This window comes from Macaca mulatta, chromosome 2, assembly GCF_049350105.2.
Source record: "Macaca mulatta isolate MMU2019108-1 chromosome 2, T2T-MMU8v2.0, whole genome shotgun sequence".
Taxonomy (NCBI): domain Eukaryota; kingdom Metazoa; phylum Chordata; class Mammalia; order Primates; family Cercopithecidae; genus Macaca; species Macaca mulatta.
The window spans coordinates 53778305-53803020 of NC_133407.1; the positions used below are offsets into that span (position 1 = coordinate 53778305).

Genomic DNA, 24716 nt, shown 5'->3' on the forward strand with positions numbered 1-24716 from the left:
TTTTGTGCTTTTGGAGTAACTCATGTCCACTTTCTCCTTCTTCATGTCGTTTGTTTATAGTTTTGCCTTTTATGCACTGTTAACCAATCAGTCCTGATTCCTCTATCACATGTAACAAGAGGGTAAGCTGTGAACGTGAAGTGATGCTGCCAAGCTTGGCCAGTGTATGCACGCTGCACCTTGCGTGGGTGCAGTGAGGTCCCTGGAGGCCATATCTGGACTGGCTCTGGTCCTGAGGGTCAAAGTTCACCTGCTCCTGGATCCTAGTTTCACCTTCACAGGTCCCTCTGTATACTGACTTGAAATGTGACTCTCTTAGTGATAAGAGTTGTGGTTTTCGTTCATTCACCACAAATGTTGTAAACCCCTACTTTTGTGCAGGGCACTGTTTTTCACTTTTATGTGAAGAACAGCCTAGAAGAGGTTACTTTAGCAATTCTTTAAATGCCAGAGCCCTATGTTAGCTAAAAACTCAGCACTGTATCTCACTTAAAAAACAAAGTCAACTCCAAAGCCATCACCTCCACTTGGTAGTATGCTAATGAAATTGGGATACTGAGGGCCAGGTATGGTGGCTCACGCCTTAATCCCAGCACTTTGGGAGGCTGAGGCAAGTGGATCACTTGAGGTCAGGAGTTCGAGACCAGTCTGGCCAACATGGTGAAACCTCATCTCTACTAAAAATACAAAGATTAGCCGGGTGGGGTGGCATAGGCCTCTAGGCCCAGTTACTCGGGAGGCTGAGGCAGGAGAATTGCTTGAACCCAGAGGCAGAGGTTGCAGTGAGCTGAGATCATGCCATTGCACTCCAGCCTCCGTCTCAAAAACAAAAACAACAACAACAACAAAAAAGGGAAACTGGGACACTGAAGTAAGCAGCCTTCAATCCTTGCTGAGCATTTGGCCCTAATCCTCTCAATTCTTTTGAGAGTTTAGGGTTGGGACTGAGGCAGTGGGTCACCATGGATCAACCCTAGCACTCTGGATGTCAGCACTGGCCAAGCGTCTTCCTTCTGACTCTGTAAAGCAGGAGCAATCCTCTTCTTGCACAGCTACTGGCACCATCAGATAGAAACGACAGCCCTGGGAGGAGACCTGCTGCACTGACATTCAGTGGTTCAGACACGTGAGCCCGGACCCCAGTGCTGTCATGGACCCACGCCATGACTTGGCCCAGTGACTGTTTCCACAGTGGAAACAGTGAAAGTTCCAACCCCAGATGTAGTGATGAAGGTTCACTACATGAATTGCACACAGTAGATGCTCAATAAATACCCGTTATTCAATTAGGGAAATGAAGCACAACATCCATTTTTGGAAAATATTTATTAAAAAACTAGTGAATGTGGCAGAAAAACAAAACCAACACACAGCTTTAAATAGCAAGCATATGACACACCGGTTATAAAGCTTTTCCAACTCTACTGACCTCGTCTTTCACACCAGCTACTGTCGACGAGGGCTTCCGAGGGAAGCCATGTGTAAACGGGTCATCTGTACTAGTGGTGAGCAAAACTAATTACATGAGAACTATCAATGGCCATATGACTTTCTTTCCTAGGCAATCCACCCAAAACATAGGTGAGTGACCAAATCTCAGGCGTGTGTTCATGTGGATCTATAGTTCTACTAGTTTTAATTTGAGGGTTGGGGGAGGTTAGGGGATGAAACAGTAGAAAGACAAACAGTATCGGCAGAGGGCAACCTTAAAGCACCTTTAAAATCTGGACCCTTTCCCACAATTTAACCCAGTAATTCTCAAACATTACTGCTGAAAAGAATCACCTGATGAGACTGTTAAATTGGCAGGCTCCCTAAATCTGCAATTTTAAGATAAGCACTCCGGGTGATTCAGTGTCTATTAGCCAGCCATCCTATTTGAGAAACACTGTTTAAAATGCATTAAAACAATTCCTACATCCCACAAACAAAAGTAAAGGAATCTGCTGACAGTCACTGTGCTTTTGTCAATGTCAAGGGACCAATACGCGAAGGCAGGCAGGAAGGGGCCTCCCATTCCTGACACACTGATCTATAGAAGCCCTGTGCAACAGCCTGTCAAGTGTTGTTTAGGGAGTAAATACAATTTAATAAGAGTTGTTTTAGATCACAGAACAGCCTCCAAATTACCAACAGGCCAACCCCATTCATCCCAGGTTAATGAACTTTGTTGGGTTGAAGCCAGATGGGAAACTGCTGTTCAAACAAAACACGGGTAATTGTGGGTCCTGACTTGTGAAGACATATGGAATAAAACATCTATAAAAACCTTTATTAAACATAGAGCACTATGCCCAAATAATTTTGATGGTTTACGAAAGTCACATCATGGACAACATGTAGAAATAGTCACATTGATTCCAAGGTTCCCATTATCTGCAAAAAGATGTGCTATGGCTGTGTCGAAAACAAGGCAGTCGCTGTTCATGATGGCCGCAGCCACACCGTCATGAATCGACCGGGGTGTGGCCTCCCAGGTCAATCTCCGCCGGTTCCCATTCAACTCCAGTCTATAGGCAAAGTTCTCAGCTTGCTTGCGGGTGCCAATGAGCAGGACGATGGCAAAAAACTGCTGGTGGCCTTCGTACTTCTCTTGTTTCTCCAGCACCAGCATGAAGTGATGGCCAAAACATGACTGCATCATCACCCAGTCGACAGCCCCTGGCAAGTTAATGTCTGTAGCTAGAAAGACGATGTCTTCTCCTTGGAGGGTGGTAATGCTCTTGTGGGCATGCATGAGATGGGACATCACAGCTTCCAGGGACCCCTGCCACTTGCAGGAGGCACCAGGACAAGGGCAGGAGTAGGGACGGTATTCACAGATGTCTTCATGTTCTGGTTTCTCCGTATGGTGCAGGGTCAGGGAACAGCCCGTGGTGGCATACTGCAGAGAAAGAAATGCATTGAGCCATTGGGCCTTCTCAAAACTTCTATTGCTTCAACCCTCTCTGAGTACTTAACTACTCCCTTTTCCTGGCCTTAAACTGGTCTTGGCTACTTTTGCTCAAAACAAGTGAAATATTCAAGACTAAAAGTCTCAGTCTCTGCTCATCATCAATGCTGTCATGCATAAAATCAAGGGTCTTTTCCTGAACCAGAAATATGCTGTTTTCCATGCCCCCTGTTCTGCTGTCAAAAGGATAAGAACTAAAGTTCTCTTACTATGCACATCTCAAAATTGTTGAGTAAGCCCTGTAAAATCTGGTCTTCCTCATATTTTCGGTGAAGCTGTTTTTTAAAGAATTCAATTGCTTGGGGGTAGGGATGGGGTTGGGCAAGGATTATTATATTATCCCCAGATTAGTTTTTACATACAGACAATATGAACAACAGTATAATTCTATTGTCCCCCTCCACTGCTTCCTGGCTCAAACTGGTGACTGGCAGGCAGGCCGTGGGGAAGGCTGCCCTTTGGTTCCTTGCTCTTTGCTGCTGGCATGACCAGGCTAGGGCAGCGGAGGCCTGGAGGCCCCTTCATACTGCTAGAAATATTACCCCACTGTATCCTTTTGATCTTCCCTCTGGGGGGCTTTGCCCATATTTTTTGGGTGGAAGGAAATCACATTCAAGAGCTACTTAACTAACTCATAAGACTGCCAGTCAGTCTGGTTCTGGCCAGTGGAGGTTAAAATGAGAAGGGCCTAACCCTCCTCTCAAAGCTCGCTAACCCCAACACTTCCTGCGATTCAAGAGCACATCACTTCATGGCCAGGTATGTCAGGTCCTCACAACAGGCCCGGGAGGAAGCAGAACTAGACGAGTTTGTTGACATGATCGGTCTGCCCCTCAGACACTGCCTTAATAGGGTAGGAGAACAAAATCTTTTTCTCCCTTGCACTTGGGATGACATTCCTAGTGGACAAATCATACCTGCCGTGGCAAAAGACCACACCAAGAGGAACTGAACTTCTGCTCCTGACTCTCACAGGATGACAGTGTTAATTCCTAGATACCAGATGGAGAATCAGCCCACAGGTAGACACCTGCCCTGAGTACTAAGCTGTGGTTCTGTAAAGAATTAAGAAACCTGAATCACCTTTTCGGGTGAAACTAGGTGTCAGCCTTATACCCCTGGAGCACAGAATGGCAGGGGACTGTCTGGCTTACCACACTTGGATTCCCTGCTCCACCGAGACATGAAGGCACCAAATAAGGGCAGGGCCAGGTCATTTTTCTAAGACGCTATGTCCAGTTGCTAAAAAAAAAAAAAAAAAAAAACCTACCACTGCTGTTTTTGCTTTTCTCTACCCTGCTTTATGGAATAATCCCCCTTTTAAACTTGAAGTCGGTCAAATTCCAACCTTTATAGATGAATTTATCACTAGCAACAAGCAGATAGTATGCACTATGTGCCTTCTCCATGCAAGACGCTAAGTTACAGTCACTCAGAGGATTCCGAAGCAAAGATGACAGTCTCCACTCTCAGGGGGATTAGTCTCCCCTAATCGGAAAGGAGAGTGGCTTAAAGAAAGAAATGCAGCTCATCCTCCAACCCTCACTTCCCCATACCTAAGCGGATTATGATATTCAACAGAAATTGGCAGAAATGTTTCACTGTTACTTCCTTTGCCCATAGGAATTGTTTGTTCATCTTTTAAAACTCTGAACTAATTTTTAAAGCCTGGGTGTAAAAAAACTCACTCAGGAGAAACAAATTCATGCGTATTTATACTTTGTGTTCCTTACTTTATAAGGCCTGAAAAACAAATCCCTATTAACTGTGTTTTAAATCTAGGGTGTGGCTAGGAATACAGAGCCTCCTAATGTTCTTTTGTGAGTGATGGGTGAGACATTTTTGTCCAGAGTTTAAAAAAATAAAACACACACACACACACACACAGTAAAAATAGCAAGAACTAGCCCAGAGCCTGGCAGATTCTCGAAACAAGCTCTCAATATCTGAAGAGGTTTCAAAACGAACTGTTCCCCATAGCCACCCAGGTATAATCCCAGGAATGAGATGAACTTTGGCCAATGGCACCCAGAAAGGTACCACCTGCACCTCTGCCCAAAGCCCCAAACCACTCCTCATTCATGACGAACTCAACATTTACAGCAAATATTTATCATCTGGCAGTCATTTTATAACTTTCCCCACTCGAGTAGGAGTATTTATACTCTGAATTATTTGGTTTGCCTTACAAGTCACATATTCAACACTTCTTTTCACCCAGATATACAGAACAGGGAACCTCCCCAAACTGCACATATAGAAAAGGCATTACTTTGCATTTGTGTGGACAACGATCTCATGTTTTTTCATAAGGATCTTGCTACATCCTCTATTAACTTAAATAAATAGTTTTAAAGCCTTAGGTGCTTACTCTGCTTTTACTAAACAAGCAGAAATTTCATGGCATTCTATTCCTTCTCTTTCCATCATGGGTAAGGTTCATGTCTTCATAACCACTGGTGCCACTTTTATGATGACTAAAGTCTAAACTTTAACCCTCTACACACACACACACACACACACACACACACACACACACATTTCATACTTCAAGCAGTCTTGGCATTGTTCTGGAATGGCATGCAGAGCACCATGGGTGCTCTGCCACTTTCATCAGGGGCTCTCATCCAGGGATCCGAGGGAGGGGCTTTAGGGCTTTGTGAATTCCCCAAGACTGTATGTAAAACTGTCTAGGTGCTTCTGAGCAGCAAAGCCAAGCCTCACTGGCCCCTGGCCTTGGGCTTGTGTTTTCTTTTTTCTCTTCTTTTTTTTCTGTGAGACAGAGTCTTGCTCTGTCACCCAGCTGGAGCGCAGTGGCACGATATCGGCTCACTGCAAACTCTGCCTCCCGTGTTCATGCCATTCTCCTGCCTCAGCCTCCCAAGTAGCTGGGACTACAGGCACCCACCACCACACCTGGCTAATTTTTGTATATTTAGTAGAGACAGGGTTTCACCATGTTAGCCAGGATGGTCTCGATCTCCTAACCTTGTGATCCACCCGCCTTGGCCTTCCAAAGTGCTGGGATTACAGGCTTGAGCCACCGCGTCTGGTCTGGGCTTGTGTTTTCTTGAAGAGCTCCAAGGGTTTCTAAGGGTTTCCAGGGCTGAGAACCTCTATCCTAGAGCACACAGAAGGAATCAGCTGTGGATCCTGCCCTTGTGGTGTTTCCAGTTGAGAAAGACCATATAATAAATTTAACAACTGCATAAAGGAAGACCAGGAGGGCAACAGGTGATTTCAAGGTGGGACAGGGTGAGGAGGACAGGGTAAGGAAAGCTTTACTGTAGACAAGTGGATTGTGGTTGGAGTTGTTCCATCTGGTTCTAGCACAGGGTGAGTGGAGGAAACAGAGGGGATAAAACCTAAAGGAGGCCAGGTGCGGTGGCTCACACCTCTAATCCCAGCACTTGGGGAGGCTGAGGCAGGTGGATCACTTGAGGTCAGGAGTTCAAGACTAGCCTTGACAATATGGTGAAACCCTGTCGCTACCAAAAAATAGCGGGTGTGGTGGCATGCACCTGTAATCCCAGCTACTTGGAAGGCTGAGGCAGGAGAATAACTTGAACCCAGGAGGCGGAGGTTGCAGTGAGCTGAGATCGTGTCACTGCATTGCAGCCTGGGCCACAGAGTGAGACTCCGTCTCAAAAAACAACCAACCTACCTAAAGGAGAAGGCAGGTCAGGGACTTTCCTGACAATGGAGTTTATTTGGAGTTTCTCTACAGTGATGCTATTGACATTCTGGACCTGATAATTCGTTGTTGTGGGGGCTGTGCCGTGCACCGTAGATGCCAATAGTAACCACCCCCTGCCCCTCAGTTGTGACAACCAAAAATGTCTCCAGGTCTCCAGGCATGGCCAGATGTCTCCTAGGGGGCAAAATGGCCCCAGCTGAGAACCACTAACTCTGATGAGAACCACTCATTCCAATTCTCAAGAATGACAAAACCTGGCTTCCAGGCAGCCACAATCACAGTTGCAAGGAGGGGCCCCATGCCAGCAGGTCCAGTGGGTCACTGCCCCACCCAATGAGCACTACCAGGGCAACTCAGGAATGCCAGCCCTGCCACACAACCAGAACATGATCGCTAGCAAAGCATGGAGTTAGACCAGGGAGCCCGTTCTGCCCATTTTACCCACTAGAAGCTGGATGCTCCCAGGGCGTGGCTGACTGGTCAGGGCCCTGTGGTCATTTGTGGCTTCACAAGGGGCAGAACCCTGCATTCCCAGGCTGCCCCTCCAAGGTTCTTTCACTGCACACAACAGCTCAGGAGTCAAAGAATCAATATTTTGAGAAAACTAAACAAATAACTTACGTCTGCCTTCAGCCCTGGCCCCCAACCCAACACACATAAAACCCAGAGTCCACAGATACGCTGCTTTTGGAAGCAGGTTCTAATATTAACTTCTTTGGTTTGCAAGGAGAGAAAAACAGACCTGAAAGTGCCACTCCCTGAGGAATAAGGCAGCAGCATCTCACAAAGCAGTGACTAGCCATTAGGCCCTCCCAGCCTTCTCTGGGATCTGGCAAGAAAGTCCTGAGGTTTCACTTCACACTCTAGCTAGGGCTTGCTCCACAACATGTGAAAAGGTCAAGGACTTGTGCGTTTGGGCTGGGGAGGGCTTTCCTTTAGACATCCGGTTCTTAGCTGTACCCTCTTGTTACTGAGAGAAGGCTCTTGGGCTGGTTTGCAGAGGGCTGCCTGTGTCTCCTGGGACAAGCCCACAGCTATAAATGAGATTTCTCCTTAGGGAAATATGTGCTCATTTTCCCCAGGGGGAATTAGTTTTAAGTAAACCTCTCTAAAGAAAACACACACACACACATCCCCCCTGAAAACTAAAGAAGAAAATAGGGAGATAGGACCGGGCGTGATGGCTCACTTCTGTAATCCTAGCACTTTGGGAGGCCGAGTTGGGTGGATCACCTGAGATCAGGGGTTCTAGACCAGCCTGGCCAACATGGTGAAACCCTGTCTCTACCGAAAATACAAAAAAAAAATTAGCCGGGTGTGGTGGTGGGCACATGTAGTCCCAGCTACTCAGGAGGCTGAAGCAGGAGAATCACTTGAACCTGGGAGGCAGAGGTTGCAGGGAGCCAAGGTTGTGCCATTGCACTCCAGCCTGGGCAACAAGAGCAAAATGCCATCTCGGAAGGAAAAAAAAAAAAAAACAAAAAGAGGTAGATGATGGCCCAGCAGAATGAGAAACAAAGAGATGTTGAAATCCCATTTCTGACTTCTCTTTAGAAACTTTTCATGTTGCAGTGACTCAAAAGTCTTGTGCAAATGTGTTCTGCCATTGAGATGCAATGTGTAATTCGGACCCTCATTTTTAGGTCTTTGCAGAAAGCAGCAAATAGTTCCCATTCTTTTCCTGGGTGTGAGTTTTGAAGGTTGTATTTAAGTTGGAATTTAGGCAGGGTTTTTCCCTTTTCAGCAGAGAAACCCCTTCATACACAAATATACACAAAAAGATATGTCCGCACACAGTCAAACACAACACACCTGTTATTTACCTAATGAACATAGTCACATTATGTTTACTTATGAAATGAGTATACAAGCAAAATAAGCCTTCTTAGCCCTGGTGCTAGTGAAGGTCATGGATGCTGTGATTGGTTTAGAACAAGTCACTTAACCTATTTAATTAAATCTGATTCCATGCAATTCAAGAATGATTTACTGAACCCAACAATCAACAATCTACTCAATGGGAGGAGCATGTGCTCCACAGCAGAAGCATGTCTGTGAGGTAACCACACTGCTTAAACCGGCTTACCTCCTAGGAAACAGCTGAAATTATTAGCAAAATAACTGCCAGCACCTCAAATGAGAATGTCTCAAGAAGAACCACAATCGACATTTTGTTGTTGATGCTCATCAACTTTGGAATTAAATCTAAGAAATGACCTTGTCTTGGAGTGAACAAAAGTAAATGGCACTTTCTTTCAACCTAAATAAGTTGTAATGATCACAGAATGCACACTGACGGCTAAGTGCAATGCATAACCCTAGAATGAGAAACCAAAATTCCTATAAAGGACATTACTGGGGCAAAAGCTGTAATTTGAATATGGACTGTGGATTAGATAACAGGATCTGCTGTGTGTCAAATTTCCTGATTTTGATAACTGTGCTATGATTATATCAGAAAATGATTTTAGATGAAACACAATGAGGTATTTAGGGGTAAAGGGATAAGATGGCTGCAATTTACATTCAAATGGTTAAAAAATATGTATGAGCAGAGACAGCACAAACGATAAAGCAACTGGAGCAAAAAGGAAATAACAGGTGAATCTGGATAGAGGCTGTAAGGGAATTTTTTTATGCTATTATTACAACTGCTGTGTAAGTTTGAAATCATATCAAAATAAAAACATGGCCAGGCAAAGTGGTTCAAGCCTGTAATTCCAGCACTCTGGGAGGCCAAGATGAAGGAATTGCTTGAGCCCAGGAGTTCAAGACTAGCCCGGGCAACATAGGAAGACCCCTGTCTCTATAAAAATGAAAAAAAAAAAAAAATAGCCAGGCCTCGTGGTGCACACATGTAGTCCCAGCTACTTGGAGGGCAAATGTGAGAGGATTGCTTGAGCCTGGGATGTCAAGGCGCAGTGAGCCATGATTGCACCACTGCCCTCCAGCCTGGGTAACAGAATGACAGACACCCTGTCTCAAAAATACATACATGAAAACATACTAAAGAATCCAGGGACTGAGTGAGCATATTTATCCTTTATGGGATAGAAATGGTTTATGCAGAATTGGTTGAATGAATTTTTATCATAATAGTGTTTATTTTAAAAGAATATATACCTTTAGCTACATAACTACATGTAAATGCAACTGAAGTTGGTAGTTTTCCTTTTACTAGAGGCTCTTTGAGACTGTAGTGAACCAATACAATTTTGCAATGAGAAACGAATTGTCATGATAACCGACACTTCTTCAGCCCCTATAGAAGACAATGCATTCTCCATTGTCTTCTGATCCTTCTAAAGGTTTGCGGGTCCCTGACAAGTCTGTGGCCTTGGCATGTAGTTTCATTATTCACCACCCTCAGTGGTCCAAGGTAAACTCCACTTTGTTCTAGAACCATTTGAAAGATGAACTCCAGGAATAAAATTTACCCAAGCGCCCTTTTTCTTTTGGGAGGGGAACCTGGAAGTGGGAAGAAGAGATATATGAGCTCAACTGGAAGGATGAATTTCTGACAGTATAATTTATTACATATGATTAGCAGATAATTAGGACTTGTGCAAATGGGAGTTCGCAGCTAAACCTAGTATAGATCCACATCATGGTAAAAGTTACATTTTAACCATCAAACTTTTAAAAGGACAGCTAGCAACTCAAGCTAGCTGTTTTGTGGTTTAAGACGTTTACCTGCTCCACAAAGACCACTGAATGATCACAGGTTATTTTCCAGTTAATTTATGGGTCCACTAATTTTGCTTATTGGTTTATTGATTCATTGCCTGCTTCTTGCCCACCTAGTATTTGTTGATAAATGAATACATGTTACATGTATCTGCCGAAGATGGAATGTTTTCCACCATGTTAATTTTACTTTAATTAGAAGTTTTACTGTGGGACTTAGAATTTTGAAAAAATTCAATAGATTTTGAGATCATGTAAGAAGAAATGTTTGTTTTAGATTTCAGGCACTATGGTTTTGTCACTTTTGATGAACGTGTTTCACATATTTTATTTACATAACTCTTTGGAGTGAGAAGGTTTTTAAATTTTTTTTGTTGAAATGACAGGGTCTCACTTTGTTAGCCAGGGTTAGTCATGAATTCCTGACGTCAAGCAATCCTCCCACCTCAGTCTCCCAAAATGCTGGGATTATAGCTGTGAGCCACCATGCCTGGCAGTGAGAAGGTTTATGGCCCTTCTGAGATCTTACCTAGACTGGAAAACATCAGCACCACTGACCTTTTGATGACTGCATGTTCCTCTTGCTTAAAATATGTTTACAACAATGGTAGAATAGCTGTGATTGGAACTCAAGTACCCAGAGTCCTGTGTGACCTGGAGCCTACCAAGTCACCTATGAGTGGGTCTATAAAACTGTCTATGACTTACTCCTTGACTATTCTTAACAGTGGAAGAGTTGTGGACTCTTCAAGTTAATCATGTTAAGGCTTGGGAAAGAGGAGAAAGTGAAATCTGTTCTTGTGACTTATTTATAATACTCAACCTGCATCTGTCTAGCATCCTTCGTCTAAGAATCTCAGCGTATTTTCACTTAACTCAAATGGTAAATTCCTGAACTCTGCTGTGAGGCAGTGTGAAGAGATAATCAGGCCTGGCACGGTGGCTCATGCCTGTAATCCTAGCACTTTGGGAGGCTGAGGCAGGCGGGTTGCCTGAGCTCAGGAGTTCGAGACCAACCTGGGCAACATGGTGAAACCCCATCTCTACTACCATACAAAAGAAACTAGCCAGGAGTGGCAGCATGTGCCTCTAGTCAGGAGGCTGAGGCAGGAGAGTTGCTTGAACCCGGGAGGCGGAGGTTGCAGTGAGCCGAGATAAAAAAAAATGGCCGGACACGGTGGCTCATGCCTGTAATCCCAGCACTTTGGGAGGCCGAGGTGGACGGATCACGAGGTCAGGAGATCGAGACCATCCTGGCTAACACAGTGAAACCCCGTCTCTACTAAAAATACAAAAAGAAATTAGCCGGGCGTGGTGGCGGGTGCCTGTAGTCCCAGCTACTCAGGAGGCTGAGGCAGGAGAATGGCGTGAACCTGGGAGGCGGGGCTTGCAGTGAGCCGAGATCGCGCCACTGCACTCCAGCCTGGGTGACAGAGTGAGAGCGAGACTCCATCTCAAAAAAAAAAATAGATAATCATCAACCAATAGTGTAGTAACGGTTTTACAGACCGTGACATGAGAAGACACTGTTACTCAGCACTAGAACTGTCAAGTCAAACAGTGTCACCAAACAGTGGTGAGAGTAAGGAAATACTGTTAACTTTACTAAATTTCTTCTGGGGAAGGCAATTCTAATTAAAATCTTGGGCCCAAAAATCTGTCCTTTTTGCCTAAGAGAAACTCAACAAACCACCTTTTAGCGTGTTACTAAGAAGTGTCTCGGGAAGACTTTGGCATAATTTTTTTTTCTTTCTTTTTAATAAAAGACAGGGTCCTGCTGTGTTGCCCAGGCTGATTTCAAACTCCTAGCCTCAAGTGATCCTCCCATGTCAGCCTCTCGAAGTGTTGGGATTACAGGCGTGAGCCACCACAACTGGCCTCGCATAGTTATTTCTGCAGAAATCTGAGAACACCTTGCTATTGAGGGAGGGTGTGTTTAGCCTTACAGAGACTCCCACGGCTGGCAGGGATTTATTTTTAATCTTAGAAACGTTAAACAAAGGTTGACTTTTGACCATGTGTGTTTCTCATCTGTCCATAGCCAGAGTTAGCAGGTAACCACACATTGTCCTGGAGAACCAGTTTTGTGAGGTCCCTTCAAAGTGCATGTTCAAGCAAACAAAGCACCTAAAAGAACCAAGTTAAAGGCTCTATGCCATGTGACCAGTACTGCACCCACCCTTTCAGTATGCCCTCACTCTTCCATGCCAGGTGCCCACCTGCACAACCACGTAACTGCCCTGACAGTTCTTCAAACAGCTCTATTCCCCTCAGCAGTCTTGATTTCTCAATGAAAGAAATTGAATTCCCCAAAAGACTTAAGTAGTAGGGTTGTAAAATTATCAAATTGGCCAGGCACAGTGGCTCACACCTGTAATCTCAGCATTTTGGGAAGCCGAGGCAGGTGGATCACCTGAGGTGAGGAGTTCGAGAACAGCCTGGCCAACACAGTGAAATCTGTCTCTACTAAAAATACAAAAATTATCTGGGCATGGTGGCACGAGCCTGAAGTCTCAGCTACTCAGGAGGCTGAGGCACGACAATCACTGGAACCCGGGCGGCAGAGGTTGCAGTGAGCCAAGATCACACCACTGCATTCCAGCCTGGGTGAAAGAGTGAGACTCCATCTCAATATTAAAAAAAAAAACAAATTATCAAATAAAAATATAAGATGTCTCTCAGGCAATATTTGGAACATACTTATTACTCCTCTCTGGCCCCACAAGTTATTTGTTGTTTATCTGAAATTCAAATTTAACTGGGCATTCTGTATTTACCTGGCAACCCTAATAAGAGGGCCCTCTGGTACCACTGCCATCCCTGCAAAAGCCACTACTTAGGTCTAGAAGGGAAAGAGGGATCACTATTCCTCAGAAGGGTAGAGTGGGCACAGAAAAGGCAAGAGGTTGTAGTGAAAAAGACACTGTATATGCAATTAGTCCAGACTGGAGTTTCTGTCCCCAAACTTAAAAACTGCATGAGCATGGGTGCCTAGCTTGGGTCACCTATAAGGAAGGCAAGCAATGTCCTTCACAAGCAACTCTACTGGCCTCCCACACAGCCTCCTTATGAGCTTCCATCCCTTATTTCTTCATGGGCAAACCGCTGCACATCCTTCAACATGCTGCTGGTGCCACCACAGCAACAAGGTCTTAGACTCCTTTAGGCTCCTACTACTTCAGAAGGGCTCTGCCCTATTGGCACATCTGTCTCCACCACTAGACTTAGAGTTTCAGAAAGACGAGAGGGGTGAGCAGAGGCAAGAACTGGCTAGGCAGATGGGTTGTGGGAAGGAGAGGGCCTGGAACTGCAGGAGATTCCAAGGCAAGAGTGAGTATGATGTGGTGGACAGGTCAGCATTGGCCAACTCTGGCCTGACACTGCACCAGGGAGAAAAAGCAGGCTGTGGCATTAAGAAAACCAAAAGGTAACATCCAGTGTCGGTGCTGCTGGGAAGAAATGGACATTCAACTGTAAACCATTCTAAGGCTATCAAGAAGCTTCGATTTCTCAGACTGGGTGTGGTGGCTCATGCCTGTAATCCCGCCACTTCAGGAGGCTGAGGCCGAATCACTTGAGCTCAGGTGTTCAAGACCAGCCTGGCCAACATGGTGAAATCCTGTTCCTACAAAAAATACAAAAATTAGCCAAGCATGATGGTGTGTGCCCGTAATCCCAGCTACTCAAGAGGCTGAGGTGTGAGGATCCCCTGAGTCCAGGAGGTTGAGGCTGCAGTGAGCTGTGATTATACCACTGCACTCCAGTTTGGATGACAGAACTAGACCCTGTCTCAAAAAAAAACAAACAAAAACAAAAACAAAAAACACTTAGATTTCTGCATATACCCTTGGGCTCTACCATCCAACTTCAAGGAGTTTATCTTTAGGAAATAACTATTTTTTTGTGTACAAAGATTTGGTTATAGCAATGCTTTAAAAAAAAAAATCTCAGTAAGAAAACAGAATTTAAATGACCACAAATAGGAACCTGATTAAATAATTCTGGTACTGTTATAGAACTGCAATATGTGGCCATTAAATATGATCCTAAAGAATATTTATCACTGTAGAAAAGCAGTCACGATGTACTAGATGAAGAAGCAGATTATGAAACAGTGTGGACAATAGGATTCCCCACCTGTATTGTTCCATTCTCAAATTGCTATAAAGAAAAGGAGTTGGGGCCGGGCGCGGTGGCTCAAGCCTGTAATCCCAGCACTTTGGGAGGCCGAGACGGGCGGATCACAAGGTCAGGAGATCGAGACCATCCTGGCTAACACGGCGAAACCCCGTCTCTACTAAAAAAACACAAAAAATTAGCCGGGCGAGGTGGCGGCGCCTGTGGTCCCAGCTACTCGGGAGGCTGAGGCAGGAGAATGGCGTGAACCCGGGAGGCGGAGCTTGCAGTGAGCTGAGATCTGGCCACTGCACTCCAGCCTGGGCGACAGAGCGAGACTCCGTCTCCAAAATAAAAAAAAAAAAAAAAAAAGAAAAGGAGTTGGGATTTGGACCAGGCCAGAGTAGGGGCTGCCCTCAAAACTGCCAGAGTAAGAGGGATCCTGGGGGTAAAAGGGACCCAAAGATACTATCTTTGTTGATTCAAAATTTTAAAGCAGTGCATAGGCCAGCACATTAACAAAAGAATATTTTTCTTTTCTTTTTTTTTTCTTGTTGAGACAGGGTCTCACTCTGACACCCAGTCTGGAGGGTACTGGCAAGATCTTAGCTCACTGCAGCCTCGACCTCCTGGGCTCAAGCGATCCTCCCACCTCAGCCCTCTGAGTAGCTGGGAGTATAGACACAAGCCACCATGCCTGGCTAATTTTTGTATTTACTTATTTATTATTTTTTTGAAATGGAGTTTCACTCTTGTTGCCCAGGCTGGAGTGCAAAGGCACGATCTCGGCTCACCACAACCTTTGCCTCCCAGGTTCAAGTGATTCTCCTGCCTCAGCCTCCCAAGTAGCTGGGATTACGGACATGCGCCACCATGCCGGGCTAATTTTTTATTTTTAGTAGAGACGGGGTTTCTCCATGTTAGTCAGGCTGGTCTCGAACTCTCAATCTCAGGTGATCTGCCCACCTCAGCCTCCCAAAGTGCTGGGATTACAGGTGTGAGCCACGGTGCCTGGCACAATTTTTGTATTTTTAGTAGAGATGAGGTTTCACCATGGTGGTCAGGCTGGTCTCAAACTCCTAACCTCATGATCTGCCCTCCTCGGCCTCCCAAAATGCTGGGATTACAGGCACGAGCCACCACACCTGACCAGGAATATTTTTCATCCATCTCTATATCACCTGTGGGCAAAAACTGCGAAGAGAATAACCCTGTTATCCCATAGATGCTACACAGTCTAAAAATTATTACATAAAATCTTTATCAAACTGGAAATGAGGTAAACAACAGTTTTGCAATCTAGGACAAAGTTGATGAAATTCATAGACCATTTCAGTATCCTTCATGGGCCTTAAAAGGATACCCCAAAGCTTAAAATAAAGATACATTTGATCAGGAAGACTTTCTTATTTTCCTTTTCAGGATGTCCAGAGCGAAGCACATTCAAATATCCTGTGTATGATCATGTCCTGAAAAACTCGCCAGCAACACACAGTGGCTCCAAATGCTGGCACAGGTACACAGTTTAGCAAATGCATATCTGCTACACGCCCCTTTCAAGGAGGGAGGACCTTATGGGTTTGAATAAGAATGGCCACGTCTCACAAATTTTGTCAGAAGCAAAATCTGATGCTTAAGACAATTTACAGTGAGGCCTTACTATATTCATGTATACAGTACTTTTTAATGGGGCTTCAAAAAACAGATCTACCACAGAACGGGACAGTCTAATCCAATCTTGGGCTGGTATTTTATAGGCCAGACCTGCTGTAATTTTTGGTAAGCCTCTGTTCTGGTTATACCAAGGCTCAACTTTCACTGATAACTATTTACTCCAGTTCCAGGTCATGGTGACCTGTGAAAAATCTTTGGCCAATTATGTGTGGAATCACCATTAAGCTTTAGTCCTGCCATATAGTATTCTAATGCTTCTGCTTTATACAAAAAGTAAAATACAACAAAAGGTGTATTATCGATTTTGTTCTTTAAAATCTTGAGCCCCAGAGCTAATGTATGTGGACTCTGGTCCTTGCCAGTTCACTCTGTGCTTTCATGGGCCAACCTTGCCCATGTCAGGCAGTAGTGAGGACTTCAGGGAGAACTTCCAAAGTAAACAGTTTTGTCTTAGGAGATTTTTGGGGGTTAGGAATAAATTTTTGAAAGCATTTTTGGCTACTCGGCTTGTGCTTCCTGCTTCCAGGTGATCCCCCATCGCAACCTTCCAACCACCCTAATACCCCCCATATTCCATTCCATATGGTGAAGCAAAAGCCCTCAACAGCACTTCTAATCTGATTTCTGAACACCCACTAGCTCGGCGTTATCTCCATTCTTTCTAATGGATGAACAAACACGATCAGGGAAGTATATGACTAGACCAAAGTCACACAAAGCCAGGACGAGAACCCACGTCTTCTGTTTCCTGGCTCATGTTCTTGTCACTGGGACTGCTTACTATATTTTAAAATTTTAGGGTAAGAAAGAACCTTGGGATAATCATTTAGTCCAATCCCTTCTCTTAAAGACCCTCAGGTGCAAAAAAGAAGCTGACCTGTATAGAGTCAAACATCTAGTCACAAGGCCATCATCTGAGGTTTCCCGGTGGCCAGCAAATAATATTCTCTTGGCAAAATAAAAATGAAAAGAAAACAAGCTACAAAATTACCAACAGTTAGGGTCTAACAGAGTTCAAAAGTTCATGTACGGCAAGAGTTAAATGAGAACTTCCAGGCTCAAGGAATGCTTCTAGAAGAGAATCAGATCAGAGGCTGCATGCTGGCAGCTGGAATTTGGCCTGGAGATATGATTGGCTTGGTCTGCAAGCAGTGGCTATACATGTGAAGTCAGCCAATGCTAGAAAAAAAATCGAATCGAGATATTTAACATAAAAAAAAAAAATCCAGGCTGGGCACAGTGGCTCACACTTGTAATCCCAGCACTTTGGGAGGCTGAGATGGGAGGATCGCTTGAGCTCAGGAGTTCAAGACCAGCCTGGGCAACATAGTGAGATGACATCTCTGAAAGGAAAAAAAAAAAAAAAATCCAGATTTCTGGCTTTTCTTGAAAAAATCTAAAGGTCTGATATGCCTGCACCCATATCCCCACCCTCACCAATCAGCCAGAGCTGAGTAAAGGCTGCCTCTTGGGAGGTGGCACCTGTTCTCTGGCTCTCCACTATCTCCACTGCTCCTCCAGGTCTCCCTGACCCGAGGCCATGCATGCGTCAAATGCTTCTCTCCTCTGCATTACGTGGCCCTGCTCCCATTTAGAAAGTTTGTCTCCACTGAACTAGATGAGGCCAAGGGCTTTTAAACTTTCAACTGTTTTGTCTAACCTTACTTGGTTTTATGTTATTTTTTATTTTTTTAAGGAACACAGATATTGTCACAATTCAACCACAGAGAAGACTTGTCTGGCTGAGGCTTTCAAATTCAATAATTATTTGGAGACATGCTACTAAAAACTTTCAGAGAGGACAAAGAAAGGGTATTATCACAGTGTAAGAAGGCTGGAGTGGATTAGCATTGCTCACAGTTGTGGACAGAAATACTTGTCTGATAGCAAAATGCACAGTTGGATGGTAAAGGAGACTATGTTGTTCACATGAATGTGTCAACCTTCACTTCTCCCCCTAACCCACACACTGAAGGGGTGAGTTTAAGTCTGGGCACAGGATGTCAAAAGTTCTCAGGCATGGAAAAAGCCACAGAATGGATTAAAAAAGACCCCAAGTGGAAGAAAGCCATACACAATTAGACATTCCATTTTTTTTTTTTTTTTTTTTGAGATGGAGTCTTGCTCTGTCACCCAGGCTGGAATGCAGTGGCACAATCTCAGCTCACTGCAACCTCCACCTCCCGGGTTCAAGCAATTCTCCTGCCTCAGCCTCTCAAGTAGCCGGGATTACAGGTGCCTGCCACCACGCTCAGCTAATTTTTATTTTATTTTTTTAAATGAGACCGAGTTTCACTCTTGTTGCCCAGGCTGGAGTGCAATGGCGTGATCTCGGCTTACTGCAACCTCTGCCTCCCGGGTTCAAGTGATTCTCCTGCCTCAGCCTCCTGAGTAACTGACATTACAGGCATGCGCCACCATGCCCAGCTAACTTTTTTGTACTTTTAGTAGAAACCGGGTTTCTTCATGTTGGTCAGGCTGGTCTCAAACTCCTGACCTCAGGTGATCTGCCCGCCTCAGCCTCCCAAAGTGCTGGGATTACAGGTGTGAGCCACTGAGCCTGGCCCTAATTTTTGTTTTTTTAGTAGAGACAGGGTTTCACTATGTTGTCCAGGCTGGTCTCGAACTCCTGACCTCAGGTGATCTGCTCACCTCTGCCTCCCAAAGTGCTGGGATTACAGGCATGAGCCACCACACCCAAAGATCTGAGCTAATAATGCACCTGGCTCCCCATATCAAAGGTGCTGGCAACACTCTAGCCTTTAATTAATTACCCTACACCTAAGTAGGATAGTTATTTGGCAATACATCCATTTTTTGGCCAACTGAAGCAGTCCAGAGCTGTGATGATATCCCACAAAATACTAGGTTTGTAGGTTTCCCCTACCCCCCATCTTCCTACCCTACATGGCCTACAAAATTCCTGCCAATGAATTTCATAGTGAGTATGTATGTTGTCATTTTGGGATGGTCCCATAAGAGGCCCATCTGGTGAACTCATCCAACCAGATGGTTTTGTTACTGGTGTCAACCTTGAGTTATGATTCAGAATCTTGAGTATATACTCAGATTCGAAATCCCTAAGCAGTAAGGTGTAGGACAAAACATCTGTGCCTTTGAGATGCAGGTGCTTGGACTGGTCCTCTTACTAGCTGTGTGATTTGACAAGTCACTTCACATTTAACCACTCTGTAGGCATGAGTTTCCTCATCTGGAAAAAAAAAAAAGGCAAACTAGTAAAAGCTGACCCCTGTGAAGTAGCTGGCAGATAGAGAGCATCCAATAACATTCCAGATAGCTTCCCTTCTTTTCATGGAATGCTAGAAGCTACAGGTCCTCAGAAGTCCAGCGGACTCATCTCTCATATATATAGATGAGGAAATCAAGGCCCTGGGAGGTGGTCTTTCAGGCAAACAATGACAATGCCAGGCACCTCTTGAGATGTGGACTCTGTTACTTTATTCAATGTTGGTTTTTTTCACATGAGCCAGCCCATGAGAGATTCTGAGAGCAGGTGGGCACAGTGAAAAGGCAGTGCCATAATTTCTAGGAGCCTCCAACTGTAGGCCGAAGGGCTAGGTAAACAGACCTACCTTGTTTTAAGTTTGATACAGGCCTTACGACTACTCCCTGTTGTTTCTCATCCTCTACAGCACATCTTGGTTGGTCGCTGGGCCTATGTATACATTCAAGTTTGGTTCGTCCAGACTAACTGGCTGAGCTGCCCTGCCAAAAGTTTGGATTATTGATCAACCAAAGGTGAGGCATGCACACTCCGGCTTTATGTAACTCACACACATGCACACACAAAAGCATCCCCAAGATCACATTCTAAGCTTGGTTCCTGGTCTTTAGGGGAATAGTTGGCCCTTTTAAATTTCAGCTTGCAAAGTAATGGCTTTGCCCAACTGCATTCTTATGGAATAGAGACTCAGAAAATCACTGACATGTACAGAAAGGCTGAGAACCCCCGATTCCCAGAACTACTCTTCAAGGTTGATTTCACTAGCCTGTTTCACGTTAGGAAAGAACATATGCTTTCATAGGAACCAGAGTTCTAGATCCTGAAAGTGAAACTTCATGCTCCATATAGCATAACTGTTTCCTTCCCTTTCTCTTGGGAACAACACAATTCTAAGGTTACATTTTAAAAACAAATTATGGATTACTGACTAATATCAAATGCTCATTTGTGAACTAAAACTCACCTAAAAGCCATTTCTTTTGTTAGCCACTGCGGGTTTAAGGGAAAGTAAAGGGGTGAGAAAATGGCTCCCCAGAAATCCTGTGGGGCATCCCCCACCCCTGCAATATATCTCAAACATCAAATAGCCACTCTATGTTAACTACCACCAAACCTTTGTCTCCTTTTTCACAACCCTAAGACAACTATGCAAATACTTCATCTAAATTTTGAGAAACTGGGCTGAGTGAATTAGTAAGCATTATATGAGGAGGGGTTAAAAGCAATTTATTAAGGTTGCCTGAAACACCCTAGTCCAAACACTGATTCAAACTCTTATTTAAATATGCTATTTTAAACCTCATTTGCAGCAGGGCAGCAGACCAAATTAAAGCACTCATTTTACTGACCTGAGTCCCACGCCTGAATTCTCTGGTGGATTATTTTTAATTTAAAAATGAGCTCTTGTCCTATAAAATAAGCAGCACCAAGGAGAAATACAAGAAAGCCTAAAGGGCCCAAGAGGCAGAGCAAGTTACTTTTACAAAAAAACTGGAAAGTATTAATGACAATATTTCTACTTCTAATTTCAGAAAATGAACTTTACAGTATAGTTCTAGGTCATAATGAAGTAATGTAGACAAGTATGTCTGTGAAACTGCTCCTGAAGGTAAACAAATGTTACAATATGACCACACAATGCAATACTATACAGTCATTTAAAATACAGTGAAGTCGACTAGGTTTCAGGCATAGAGAAATATGTATGATAATATGAATTTAAAAACAGCAAGCTGCAGATGCCATTTTTGGAGAAAAACTTACATCTATGTGTGGGTATTAAAAAACCTCCCTGACATACACTGACATCTATGATTCTATATTTAGCTGCGAGGGTGTATGTATATATAGTTTAAAAAGATACACACTAAACCTAACAATGGTGGGAAAGGAGGGGAGAGGTCTTGGTCTTTCATTTTACTTATTGTCTTGGCTTGCATTTTTCGCAAGGGCATTGAAAACTTTTTACATTAAATAAAAAATGAACTGATGAGCTTTAAACAACTGTAACAACAGCTCTTGAGTGCCCTTGTTAATTTCTTGATTGACTGTTTTCACCCCACATAGTACAAAAACGCAGCCACAACTCCTCAGTCCTTCCCAGTCCTTGGAAGGCTAGGAGAGAAAAAGGCGTGGCTTGCAGGGTTTTCTTCTAGCTAGAAGAAAACAGGCTGTAGGCGCCCTTTTTTTAGCTACACTCCCGAGAGCTCCCACGTGTCAGGGGTGCGCAGACTGTAGGCGCGGGGTGCAGGACTCCAGTATCAATTCAGCCAAGCCGAGCGCTGGACAAGGGTGCGTTTAGCTCGCCCGTTTCTTCCCTCCTCAGTCCCCACATAGTCAGTTTCTCGGTCCAAGTTTTACTGGTGCGGCCCAGCCCTATCGAGCGTACCCGAATACATGTCTGCAGAGGACGCGGGCATTGGGCCGGGTGAGCTACGATGTTCTGACGACCAGCGAATGCCAATTAATCTGTTAACTGTCAATTAACTGTCAATTAACTCGGTAAATGTCAACCCAGAACTACTCCCAAAGTGGGTTTGAGGGAGGGTAGACGAAATGTAAACATTTTTTCTTTTTTTTTTTTTTTTAAATGAGAGATGCCGCCCGCCTTTCCGGGCCTGCCAGTGGGCTGGAGGATACCGGAGTCCCTGAGGTCACCGGCGGAGATACGCGGGCTGTCCCTGACCTTACCTTACAGGGAAACAGGACTGCCGAGGCCACCTTCTCCATAGCCAGGTTCCTGATGCTGGGCGTCAGGGCGCCCCTGCACGTCGGGCAGCAGCTCAACTTCTGGCGGCATTGGTTACACACCAGGTGCCCGGCCTGGCACTGCAGGATAGGAGGCAGGACATAGTCAAAGCAGACCGGACACTCGAAGAGCGAGGTCAGCTCGTGGTGCTGCGGGGACACCGGGCCGGCCCCGCCGCCGCCGCCGGGGCCCGAGATCACCGCCGCCGCGGCGGGCACCGCGGACGAGCCGGGGCCCGCAGCCGAGATGGTGGCGGCGGCCGGGGGCGCAGCCGGGGACGGAGTGTGCTGGGGCTGCGGCGGCGGCTGCTTGCTGCAGGGTTTATTAGCGCTGGGGCCGGTGGAGGACGGGCGGCTCATCGCGCTCCGAACCAACCATGGAACTGCGGGCGCCTGCCTGCCGCGGGGCCGCCCGGGTCAAGGCGGTGCGCGCCCCGCGGGCAGCGAGCTCCGAGGCAACGCCACGGCGCCCAGCCCAGGTCTGGGCGGCAGAGACTCTCGGCCTCCGGCAGGCGGAGGGCTGGACCGCGCTGATGCACTCCCCAGCCCCCGGCGTTCCGAGCACGCCTCCGCGTCGGACCCCGCGCGATGCCCTCCTCCCAGCGGCGTCCGGGCCCCGAACCCAGCGGTGCGCAAGGAGCCCCGGCCCACCCGCTTCTGGAGCGGCCGCTGACGCAAGCCCCGGGGGCGCGCGCGGACGTGACGCCTGGACACGTGTGCGGCCGCCCAGGCGCGCGGGGACTGGCAGAGCCACCCTGCGCCGGGGCGCTGGCTCCGCCCGGCTCCAGCTGGCAGCGCAGGGGGCCGCCTAGCGCCGGCGCTTCCTGCTCGGGCTGCGGGCCGGGCCTGCGCCAGTGAGCATGCCTGGCTCGCCGCAGCCCCGCGGGGTTGTCTTTTCCGGGTTGGCGAGGGAGGCCACTCTCGGGGAAGGCGTCGCCGAAGTCCTCTGGCCACACCCCGGGGTGCCTGGCCGACGCGTCCCTCAGCTCAAACGAGAAGGGCAACTTCAGGCTGGGCGGGGGCGTGGACGGTGGGTGGGACAGTACGCTGGCGGGCAGGGGCGGGGCGCCGGCGCCCCTGCACTGGTCGGAAAAAACCGAGAGGTTTGTCTTCTCAGGGTTGAGTCACCAGCGTGCAGGCGAGGAGGGCGACGCGGCCAACCGAGTTCTGTGTTCCGAGTCAGGACGGGAAGCATTGGGTGGGAGCAGGGCGAGGGGCCGAGTTGGGTCTGCAGGGGGCACAGGACCTAGTTTTGTACAGTTAACGGTGGGGTTGAGTAAAGAAGGGGGGCGGTGGGGAGGAGGTAAGCCCCCTTTATTCCTTTCCCAGCGGACCAGGAGGAAGCTTCGTTGAATTAAGCGCCCCTGGCTTGTATAGCCGAGGAGGGAGCTCATGGACAGCGTTGGCTAAGAGTTCGAGATCATCTAGGAATGCCAGAAACGTGGGTTGGGTCGTGAGGTCTCTGAAGACAGTAGGTGAGCCTCCAGTGTAGGGCGCTGAGTCCGCTTGGTAAAGAGCCGGCCGAAGTCCGAGTCTTTGTTGCGAGCTGTAGGCCACCCTGCGCGCCCAGCAGAAGCGCTAGAGAGGGCACCGTAGCCCGGAGTGAACCGCATGTCCAAATGTAACTGTGTGCTCCGAGTTAAATTGTTTTTCTGCAAACTTTGCTTAAGCCAACGATTCCAGAATTGGGGAAAGGGTTACCCTAGGTGGAAATCGGTATTTGTAGGAGCCACAGAGGTAAGGACCAACTATTAAGACTGAGTGAAAAATGGTTCCCTCCAACTGTAAAAGTGGAATAAAAACAATACCTATCTTATAGGTGGGGCAGTGAGGAGTAAATGAGTTTAATATGTTTCAAACTTTTGAAACAACCTCGCTCATCATAAGCACTATTTAAACATTAGCTGTTATCTTTTTAAAATATTAGTGGATGTTTAATATGAATGAATACAATTTGTCCAAGAAATACGGCGTTAGAGCCCAGAAGAAATAAAGTTTAATCTTACAAAGGGCTTCTATAGAATGACTGCATGCATGGAATTGATGGAATTTGGTATAAATCTTGAAAAAACGTAATAGTTGTAGATATTCAATCGTTCGGTAAATGTTTCCTGAGCATTTATCACGTATCAGCTACTATTGGAGCTCTGAGAATGGTTCTCATACAGTTTACATTCTAGTAAGAGAGCAAGGCCCAATAATCAAACACTCATGGGAGGGGAAGGATTTCAGATACCACAGGGGTGGGAAGGCATTATAGCAGGAGCTAAAAAGCACAGAGTGAAGGAATGAATTCTGGGATTGCATTGGGACTTGGAGGGGATATAACGGGAGCGTAGGGGTGTGGGGTTAGCACAAGCAGAGCCTCAACTGGCTTAATAAGACATTTACCTCAATGATGGGGTAAACCACTGTAGGGTTTTGTTTGGTTTTTTAAGAACACACAAGTAACAACACTAGCTTTTGTAGGTTTTTGAAAGCTCTTTAGTAACATGGCTGAACCTGAGTTTTTGGATAGGTGGGGAGCATAATATAATTAATGTTTATTGAGTGCCCACCGTATGTTGGGCATGAACAGTTTTAAGTATTTATCATAA

General features: G+C 45.9%; 1 protein-coding gene across 1 annotated transcript; it reads right to left on the reverse strand.

Annotated features, from left to right (window-relative positions):
* Window positions 1-1295: 1295 nt before the first annotated feature.
* SIAH2 (siah E3 ubiquitin protein ligase 2) lies at window positions 1296-23107 on the reverse strand. Its single transcript, NM_001194383.3, is given in 2 exon segments — window positions 1296-2884; window positions 22063-23107. Coding segments are annotated over 2 exon segments (975 nt in total). The 5' UTR covers window positions 22480-23107; the 3' UTR covers window positions 1296-2326.
* Window positions 23108-24716: the final 1609 nt, after the last annotated feature.